The sequence below is a fragment of the Pieris rapae genome, chromosome 11, assembly GCF_905147795.1.
Source record: "Pieris rapae chromosome 11, ilPieRapa1.1, whole genome shotgun sequence".
NCBI classification, from domain to species: domain Eukaryota; kingdom Metazoa; phylum Arthropoda; class Insecta; order Lepidoptera; family Pieridae; genus Pieris; species Pieris rapae.
The window spans coordinates 5,707,891-5,718,422 of record NC_059519.1 but is presented as its reverse complement, the minus strand read 5'-3'; the positions used below and the strand labels follow the sequence as shown (position 1 = coordinate 5,718,422).

The 10,532-nt window shown below is 34.2% G+C and overlaps 2 protein-coding genes across 2 annotated transcripts; both read left to right on the top strand.

Moving 5' to 3' along the window:
• Positions 1 to 1,096: 1,096 nt before the first annotated feature.
• On the top strand, positions 1,097 to 2,951 carry LOC110994134 (myosin regulatory light chain 2). Its single transcript, XM_022260640.2, has 3 exons — positions 1,097 to 1,233; positions 2,007 to 2,177; positions 2,461 to 2,951. The coding sequence occupies exons 1-3, from the start codon at positions 1,231 to 1,233 to the stop codon at positions 2,878 to 2,880; spliced, it is 594 nt and encodes a 197-aa protein (XP_022116332.1). The 5' UTR covers positions 1,097 to 1,230; the 3' UTR covers positions 2,881 to 2,951.
• Positions 2,952 to 3,098: 147 nt separating this feature from the next.
• LOC110994133 (protein C12orf4 homolog) lies at positions 3,099 to 9,099 on the top strand. Its single transcript, XM_022260639.2, has 8 exons — positions 3,099 to 4,291; positions 4,534 to 4,861; positions 5,088 to 5,309; positions 6,057 to 6,230; positions 6,631 to 6,817; positions 7,107 to 7,272; positions 7,967 to 8,085; positions 8,496 to 9,099. Exons 1-8 carry the CDS (start codon positions 4,111 to 4,113, stop codon positions 8,712 to 8,714), a joined length of 1,596 nt encoding a protein of 531 aa, XP_022116331.2. The 5' UTR covers positions 3,099 to 4,110; the 3' UTR covers positions 8,715 to 9,099.
• Positions 9,100 to 10,532: the final 1,433 nt, after the last annotated feature.

Here is a 10,532-nt window from a genome sequence, read left to right as displayed (position 1 = left end):
AGTTATTTCAATAAATACCATATATCCGATCATATGTCACCTCTAGAAATCGATGGAAGACTGAATCCACTTTTATAAAATTTGGAATTTTTTTTAAAGACACTATAGGTATTTCTACAATATCCATAAATTCCTACTTTCCGATATATTTGATTACAAACGTGTGTTTAAATGTATGTATGGCATATACGATATTTATTACAGGTGCTTGGAAGCTTAGATATATATTCGGGTCGGTCTGATACCTTTCTTTTAAATCGGTAAAATTTATAAATAATATATAATTTTTACACCAAATTATTTTTACACCAGATGCAAAAGAAATCTATAAAAAAAACTGTTATCAAATATATCATATCTTATAGATGCAGAATCTTACTCTCATAGGATTAAACTTCATTTTGGTATAAATATAAATGACTTGAACAGTAAGTCTTCATTAAAGTAACAAAAACGATAAGAACGTACTATTCGACTTTAATTCATCTAATTTAGGAAAGCAGAGCAGTGTGAGCGGAAGTGTTGGCCTAGTGGCTACAGCGTGCGACTCTCTTCCCAGAGGTCGTAGGTTCGATCTCCGGCTGTGCACCTATGGACTTTCTTTCTATTTATTTCTGTGCTCTTTTAACATCGATTTCGATTTCGATTAAACATTGAACGGCCCTAGACCCAAAAAGTCGACAGCGTAGGCGCAGGAAGCTGATCACCTAATTGCCATAATTATCATCATAACAGATACAGAAATCTGAAGCCAAGACCGAAAAAGGTTGTAGGACCACTGATTTATTTTATTTTAAATAAAAAAATCCTTGCAAACATTAAAAGAATTATTATATGGAAATATAATGAAATAAATATAAAAACTGTTGAAATATTACTCTTGTTTTCACGCACGTAAATAATAAAAATAGAAAACTATTAATTGGTTTAACGCACAAACAAGAGGTAAGTAGTCCGGCTGGGCTAAAAAGATCTATTACAAATACAATCGAATTTCGATAATTATTTTCGTAGTCGCGGCTGCCTGGATCAGCTCACGGACGCTTTCTGATACTCCTATACCTCAGATTTGGCGAACTATATATGGAATGGAGTATTGGCCGGGAACAGATTCTCGGGGGAAGTGGGGAGGGAAAAGCTTAGTAGTTGAAACGGGAGCAACAACTCGGAGTCAGGGTGGGACTGCCGAACGGTACAGTCTCTCTTCCGTCGATCAACAAACTCAACACAATGGTAAGTTGTAATGGATTGTGAAGTGATAGTGAAGTGACGTTTGACAATATTTTAACTACACCAATACTTGGAGTTCAATGAGATAAACGGATTGATCAAGTTAAATTTAAATAAAACAAAAACAATTATTCAACTTAAATTAAAACTAAGCATTTCACTTTTTTCCAAAACATATAAAATATTTTAATTAAAAATTAAATTACAAATATTATTATACTTATTTTTAATAGGGAATACTAAGGAATTACAATAAATAAAGATATTTTTTTTTTTTGAGATTTTAAATAGGTACAAATGTTCTGAAATAGTGTAAATCATTTTAAAAGTTAACGAAAGTGCTCACGTATCTCGTATATTTCAAGATAAATCTGATCTTCTAAGAGGATTCTATTTCCGTATAATTTACGTAACAAAATGAGATGGGCGCGTAAGATGAGCTGTCCTAAAAATAAAGGCGCCAGCCAAATCGGGATGCAACTACATTACATTAATCACAGTACATCTAATATTTTTCAAATAAATATGAATATAAACTGAAATAAGAATCAAAAAGAAATTTAAAATGCACTATTTGATTAGATAGATTAGTTTGCCCTACTCGTAAAGTCAAAAAAATTTTAGTTAACGTCGCCACTGACTTACAGAACTTACCTAATTGAATAAACTGTGGTAAAACTCTGTTATACATGATTTAATGGTAAATTTAATTCTTTTCGGATAACGGCATCTACCTGTGACAAAACATCTTTCATAAACAAGCTTTAATGTTTCAGGCGGATAAGGAAAAGAAGATCAAGAAGAAGAAGGCGAAAGAAGAAGCGCCTGCTGAGGAGGCAGCAGCCCCCGCTGAGAGACAATCTTCCCGTGGCAGCCGTAAGGCTAAGCGCACTGGATCCAATGTCTTCTCTATGTTCTCACAGAAGCAGGTCGCTGAGTTCAAAGAGGTAACTGTTTTTGCTGATAAGATCAGGGTATTTCTCAAGAAATAATGAATGCAGGTCCAAACTATATTGTATAATATTCGCTTATTTAGGACATATACGTCCAGTATTTATATCATATAACAACTATAAAGATTTTCGTGGAAACGTAACAATTGAACATACGTCATCTGAATTATAATCAAAATGATTATTTAACGCCTGCGTCTTCTTGTTTTGTCAACAAATCTATGCTGTTGTGCATAATAAAATAACTGCTAATTGTATAACTATTTCTCTTCTACAGGCTTTCCAGCTAATGGACCACGACAAGGACGGTATCATCGGTAAGAGCGACCTCCGCGCCACCTTCGACTCCCTCGGCAGACTGGCCTCCGAGAAGGAATTAGATGAGATGGTTGGTGAGGCTTCCGGCCCAATCAACTTCACTCAGCTCCTGACACTCTTCGCGAACCGCATGTCCGGAGGATCAGACGATGATGACGTTGTCATCAACGCCTTCAAAACCTTCGACAAGGACGGCAGAATCGACTCAGAGAAGCTCAGGCACGCACTCATGACCTGGGGCGACAAGTTCTCCGGTGACGAAGTTGATGAGGCGTATGACCAGATGGAAATCGACGACAAAGGTTTCATTGACACCCAGAAGCTGATCACCATGCTTACCGCTAGCGCTGAGGATGAGGAAGGCGGTGAAGCCGCGTAAATTGATTCCACTACGAAGAGGTTGACCACCCGACCGCAGGTCCGCACGGATTAAACGCGTTGCGAACCGAATTATTTTTTATTTATTACTCTATGTTACATTGTTTCCATTTTATAAGTTATATATAATGAAAATATAGTTCTACTATACGAATGGCGTGTACAACTGTCCCTATCACGGGTTTGTGAAAGCAAACGACGGAAGACGAGGGCAAGGAATACTATGTATTCATTCATGTTTTGTTTCAAATAAAGTATCAAGTCTGACTAAATTAAGGTATAGCCAAGTTAATAGCAGCCTTGTCTTTATTCACCACACACCCACATGATACAAAAATTAGGACACAATACATGAAATTAATAAAGTGCTAGTTCGGAATAAATAATATGACTGACTGGCTGATTCTGTAACGTCCTAATGGGTCACGGAACTAACACATTTTTTCCTCTATTCACTATTGCAGAGATCATGTTACATAGATAGAACCCAAGGTTGAGGTACGCCATGTGCGTTACATACTATATTATAACGTAATGGTGACAAACCAATATATCAGTATAATGTACACAATTATAATAAATTAAGCTCAAGCATTAAGCAGTACAAACAGACAAGCAACCCAAAACAAGGATTGCCACCACCTTCAAGTACGTACATAGACTACCAGAGAGAGATAGGCCGTTCCAAGTTCCAACCAACAAAGACATGACCTACTACGTTATTATTCTATTTGGCAACTACTGATTACAGGACTATTATCTCACAAACTAATTGTAGACTCTAAACTCCGATAACTGTTCTGTAAAGTATCCTTTCCATAAAAAAAGGTTATAAATATAGTGTTACTGTCTGTGGTAGGCTGTGGACGCATGTATTTTATTCAGCGACAAAGGCACATTTTCATGTTCAATAGGTGTGAAATACGAAATATGTTAATTTTCACTACCGAACAACGATAACAATTACGAAATACGACAACAATTTATATATTATGTAGATTACTTTGCAACAATGTCATTTGTAAATTTGTCAAGTTGTCATTCATGATTGATTTTAATCGTCAACTAATAGTGTAAACTGTAAAATCCTAATACTTGTCAGAAAGATACTAAGAACAGCTGATTGATTGTTATTGCCCACAATTTATGGGTGTTTCTAAATTATGATTAACTTATTATAGTAAGAATTGTATACATATAATTCGAAAAAGTTGACACTATTTATCTGATAATGACGACTGAGGCAGCTGAAAACGTAACAAAAACATTTAAATTCTCATTTCCTACATGCACGAATGAAGAGGTTCTTTTTAAATTGGAAGTGCCTGTGGATATTCCATACGAAGGATCCTCACGTGAGCTGGTCCAACGAGTGTTAAAAATGTTTCATATTCCTGTATATTTGGAAGACGGTTTGTATAGAAATTTTCGTATACATTCATTACGGCAAATTAAAATCGCTTAAGAGTGTCAAGACTTTATCAATAATTGTTTTATAAATGGTTAAATATATCACTTTACTAGCATACTAAAACTTCCATGCCGGTTTGACTTTTTTTTTCATAAATTGAAGATCTATAGAGATGCATACAGCACACAAAAATATACAAAGCTTTCATGGTAAATTAATGGTAAATATTATTACCATTTTCAGAGTTAAATGAAAAGTTAGCAGAATTTATTGCTGAAGAAACTAAAAACTATCACAATGAAAGAGATGAAAAATTACTAAACCAACTGAAAAATGGAGAGCTAAATATTGAGGGAATTATCAAAGGGTGGGAGAAAAATTTCAAAGAGAATGTATTAGAATTTGCTGAACAGAAGGGCTCTTCCGATGAAGAAGTATTTGCAACAGCCTATCACAAATTAGTCCATTCTCCAGCATTAGAAACAATATTGCAAGTGGAAAGTTCCTATGCTAAGACAGTTATGAATATGATTCAAAACCGTGATAAGGATATCAAAAAGCTTACTGAAAGGTATTTTAAATGTTTCTATTCAATAGAAAAATATTTTTCATGCAATATTTAATCTCCTTTTTTTATCATGTCATCAATAATGGATATACATTGGACAGATTTTCACTTTAATATAAATTAAATCTCATCTTAACATTCCCTGCAATTACTGTTTATAAAACACTTTAGCAAAAATATTGTATAAATGTATAATAGTTTCATAAATTTATTCATTTCTAAACCACAGGCAAACACAAGAAATGGAAGATAAAATCAGACTACTCAATATCTCAACAACAGAAGAGGAAATTAATGCTTTAGCTGGAAAGCATTTTGAAGAGCAAAGCGTAGCAGCTGGCCATTGGGAGTCCCAACTGGATGCTTTAAGACATGCTCAGAGAGCAGCTCATAGAGCTTGGCTGATGACTGCTTTAGATGACTATCAGCTTAATGAAAATGCTACACCCAGGTATTTATACAAAAATATAGGTTTTACAATTTTTATAGCATTTTAGAATGTAATCTACATAAAACATATTATATAGCAGTGTAAGCATAGTAGTTCAAATATAGTTATAGTTGAAAAATAGTTCAAATCCCAGCCATAGAATATCCATATAATTTGGGTAATTAATACTAGCTCACAGATTAATGAAAAACATGTTGGATATGATGGATAAAATTTTGTATGTGTGTTGTAGCATCATGTAATAATATCAAGTACCTTGACGGACACTGGAAATTTAAATTAATTTTTTTAACTTAAATGACACAGATAAACCTAAACATATTAAAGACTACCAGGTTTTCTTTCAATATAGCTGTTTTTTTAAATATAACTCATGGGTTTGTAAAATAAATAATAAATCAGTGGCTACTACCTCTTTAGGTCCTGGCCTCAGATTTATGAATTCATGATCATTTTTAAATCTAATAGGCAAGTAGGTGATCAGCCTCCAGTGCCTGACACACGTCGTCGGCATTTTGGGTCTAAGACATGTCGGTTTCCTCACGATGTTTTCCTTCACCCTTCGAGCAAATTCTAAAGGCGCACATAGAAAGTCCATTGGTGCACAGCCGGGGATCGAACCTACGACCTCAGGGATGAGAGTTGCACGCTGAAGCCACTGGGCCAACACTGCTCATGGATATGTAACTTATGTTTAAAGTTACATAAACCAATTAATTAAGTTAAAGTTGTAAATTATTTTTTCAGTAACTCTCCGCTATGCACTTTCCCACCAGATTTACCCGGGCCCATTCAACCTGCTCCACCAAGGCTAGAAGAGAGTTTCACTATACATTTAGGATCACAGCTTAAACAAACACACAATATACGCCTAGTTGCGGTTGATATTTTGGATCTGTGTTCTGTGAATCGAGGAGATAGGTTAGTATTATATGGTAATGTCAGTTTAGATAAGCTCTACACTGTAAAAAAATTAAAAACTAGTCAAAATAATAAGTTCTTGTTTTTATATTATTTTGTAATGAGTTATTATGATTGTGTGTCCAGTAATATTTGCTTCCATTATTTTTATAAGTAAGCAATGTTATTCTGATGAATCTAACTATAACTGTAAGTATTATCATAGATACCAAAACTTTTGGGTCCTAACTAACTTAATGTAATTTTAGTATTTACAAATTTTTTAGTGGTTTATTAGTAGCTAATCTAAGCTTTTCTCCATTTAAAATATGTATAATAATAATTTTTATATACTAGTCAATGAAAGTATAAATAATATAATAGTACGAAAATAAAAATAAAATATATTTTTATCCCACAGCGGTACATGGAACCGCGCTCAACCAGCTCTAGGTTTATACTCAAACGACCTATCAGCTGTAGTACTATTGGCCGAGCACGAGCCGTCACGTTCACCTCTCGTTTCCCTCGCGAGGCAAGCCACGGAACATCACTTCGATGACGTTGAGATACAATTACGAGATATCGCTGAAAAAGTTAAAGAACCGGTAAGAGTAACATTCTTCGGTAGGATTGCTTAGTTACCATAGAGTACGCTTGGCCTAATTTGAGTACAAAATTCAACCATGTCCTTTGTTCGAAAAACTATTTAATGTTTTTCTACACTCATTTCATACTCGTAGGGAAACATGTTAAAGAAACAACACCTGTGGATTTGTGTCTGGCATAGACCGATTTCTGAAAAGAGAACTAATTTATCAAGAAAGAAATAAAGAATAAGCCTAGAGTGCGAGAGAGATAGAGCTTGACGGCGAAACTAAATGTTTTAAATTTCAGGCAGAAAAGCGTAATTTAGAACGAGTAACAGGTGACGGGCGAGGGCGTAGTGCCCGGGTCAAACGCTCGCTGCAGCCCGGGGACGTTTATCTAAGCAGACACAGTAATTTGGCAGATGCTCATTTGGTCTATCATCTCGTTATAGATGATGAGCAGATGAAAGCTGGTTAGTAACGGTATAATCACCGAAAGGCCAACATTTCTATGATTTGTTTATTTATCTTCAAACACTAGTGATTCTCTTGCGGTGCTTCCTCAGTTACTGTAGGTCGGCAATATCCGAAATTTCTCCTTGTACATTGATAATCTAAAGAGTTGTTCAACTGACTTGAACCCCGACGATTGGATGATCCATAGACAAGACTTGAGCCTACCATTATGGTCTGAAAAGTCGATACTTCTGGTTACGGAAGATGTGGCCAAGACATCAGACTTTCCTCTGTTTGCTAGTACGCACAAATTCTACGTATCGCTGTACATCGCTGTACTGAAAAGTCCACATTTCAAAGCGAAATTTTTCGAAGGTCGTTTATGGTCCAAGCTTCACAGCCATTCAAGGCCAAATATAATTAGAGTGATATCTGACCAAGCCAATAGACGCTGTTATGATCCGAAGCAAACGTCCTTTATTTTCTAAATTAACTACGAGGATTATCCTAAACGAGATTATACTAAATCGATAATTAACGTTTGCCGTACTGGAACAGTGGAGCCTTACGGTCGTTCAAGAAAAGAGCGTAACAATTCTTAAAACACAAACTAAAAAACAAACTTCTTGCACTAGGCCGACTCTTCTCTACTTGTAACATGAACTACGTTTTTATAGTAGGTATTTTCTTCGTTATTTTTCTTTATTTCAGGTGATATGACGTCTCGTCACCCAGCAATTCTCGCGTTGCGCAATATCTTGAAGTCGGCTTCATGTAATGACGTCACTTCTATTGCATTGCCATTGCTTCTTAGACATGACATAACTGAGGTATGAATTTAACTTCATATAAAAGTAATAATAAAAATCCAGTGGCGCAACCCTATATCGGTCTTGGCCTCTAATAATTTCTTTGATCGTTTTAATTTCATAGACAAGTAGGCGATCAGCTATGTTTGACATAATATGTTGTTGATTTCCGGATTTCTTACGATTTCTTTCACCGTCTGAGTCGCACGTTGAAGCTACTATGTCAATACTGTCTTAACATACATTGTTTAATAATAATTAGTAATATTGTTTTATAAATAAATAAATCTATGAAAATCGGTTCTGCGGTATGTTAATTTTTTTACTTTTACTCGAAACAGCTTGTATATTAAATTGTTACGATTAAAATGAATCAAATGTATTATAAATAAAAAAGTCGGTGTTTAAAAACAAATTTTATTTTTAAACAGGAAATGACAATGTCGTGGTGCATCAGACGAGCAGAATTAGTGCTCAAATGTGTAAAGGGCTTTATGTTAGAGGGAAGTGGAGGGGGCGGGGCAGAACTCCGGACTCTCACCGTGGCGTTGCCTTCTACCACAAACCAGACGTTATTTAGTGCTCTTGCAGATTTATTGACTAATATATTTAGATTGGCCGGACCTGTGCGGCAAAATAAATTAGAATAGAATAGGTGATCTGATTCAATTAGTTAAGTTAACACTTTCTAACAAAAACCCAAAAAATAGTTTCACCTAACGAAAATTCGAGAAGTTTGTTCGATACGTATAGTCTAGTTATAGACAAAATCTTATTTCAAAATTAAATAAAGCAATAAATCTAAATTGATTTGAACTTCTTAACATACTTTCTCTCATTTTTAAAAGGATTGAATGCAGATTTGCTTCTGATTAAATTTAAATTGTTATTAATTCATGGTTATTAGACTATTATATATACTAATATTAATGCATTCTGTTTTTCTCTTTTACGTTACCGACAATGTAAATAAAAATAAGAATACATATATGATTTTTCAATCAACTGAAAAAAAATCCTATACTACGTAGATTATTAAGCTTTATGTAAATGTATATAATTATATCGTTTTATCGTATTATTAAATAACATTCCTATATTATATAAAAAAAATTGAAAAATAAAGAGTTGACAAATTCTTTCTTTCGTTTTCTTTAATTACCATAAGGGGGCGTCCATAAATTACGTGAGGTGTTTAAGGGGGGGAGGGGGTCGAGGCAAATCTCATCTAATCTTACGTTGGAGAGAGGGGGGTCTCGGCAAATATCACGCAATTTTTTTCTGGTTGAAACAAAAAAAATAAACTACTTTGGTCCATTTAATCCAGATTGTACATGCTTAAGATTAAGATCATTTACAAATTCGTTCATCTTAAGCGTAATCGTAATACGATTAAGATCATTTACAAATTCGTTCGAAAGAAGATAAATTCATTCATACTTCGACGTTAGGCGGCCCCTAGACCTACAATAACATTGAAAAATATATTTAATTGTACAATAAGATTGAATTGCGTTTTGAATCCAAACGTACTTTACTTATATTGCACAATAATAAGAACTTCGCAAATTGTACAAATAAAAAAAACACCTCACGTAATTTATGGACGCCCCCTAATTGATTGCAATATTCAATATCTGTTGGTGTGCAAAGTAAATTATTTTATGTCCTGACGGGCACGATATAAAAATCTGACTCAACTGTAACAACATTTGACCTCACATATAACAGAATATAAAAATTCTTTTTACATTCATTCATTTATTAAATTGTTACATAAAAAAATTTACATATTAAAAATTTATTAAGTAATACTTAACAGTTTAGTATAACTTATACACTTATGATTCACTATTTATTCCACTGAGGAGCTCAGATAACATAGCTGTCCTTGTGAATAGACACCACACTTTAGGCAAATAGGTCAATATCTCTGTTACAACTTAGTACTTACTCAGTGCCCTAACCATAAAGCTGTTGCTTCTGTAATTGGTGTTAACTTTAGGTGCATATTTTTTAGGATCCCTGTAGCTAAATTGATTAAGTATGTAACAACTGCTATCTCACGCCTAACTAAGAGAGGAAGAATTTGGAAATGGTTATATCTTGTTAAGTAGTCAGCCAGGAAAGTCTTAGCGTTATATTGGAAATGTCTAACAAATTTATTTTGTATGAGTTGTATACGATTGCTATAAACAGCATATTGTGGGTTCCATACTTGCGAGGCGTATTCTAGGCCTAACTAACATAGGCAAAGTACAGAGTTTTAAGTGTCTTGATTTGGGTGAAGTTTGTTGGTGTCCTTAAGATAAATCCTATAAAATATTTGCGAACAAAGCTATCAAATTTAAGTTTGCTATTGTGTTAAACTCCAAAATCTATAAAAACGTTGAAATTTTTTAATACAGATTTTTTAAGTTCATATGCGTGATAATTATCTTATGTCTTGAATATGTCATGGAAAAACA

What these genes read in the sequence shown, in the direction of transcription:
- LOC110994134 (XM_022260640.2), top strand. An exon ending in AGGTCGCTGAGTTCAAAGAG is followed by an intron (nt 2,178 to 2,460) that starts GTAACTGTTTTT and finishes TCTCTTCTACAG; the next exon opens with GCTTTCCAGCTAATGGACCA.
- LOC110994133 (XM_022260639.2), top strand. Translation starts at nt 4,111, where the DNA reads ATGACGACTGAGGCAGCTGAAAACGTAACAAAAACATTTAAATTCTCA. An exon ending in AATGAAAATGCTACACCCAG is followed by an intron (nt 5,310 to 6,056) that starts GTATTTATACAA and finishes TTATTTTTTCAG; the next exon opens with TAACTCTCCGCTATGCACTT. An exon ending in TGATGAGCAGATGAAAGCTG is followed by an intron (nt 7,273 to 7,966) that starts GTTAGTAACGGT and finishes TCTTTATTTCAG; the next exon opens with GTGATATGACGTCTCGTCAC.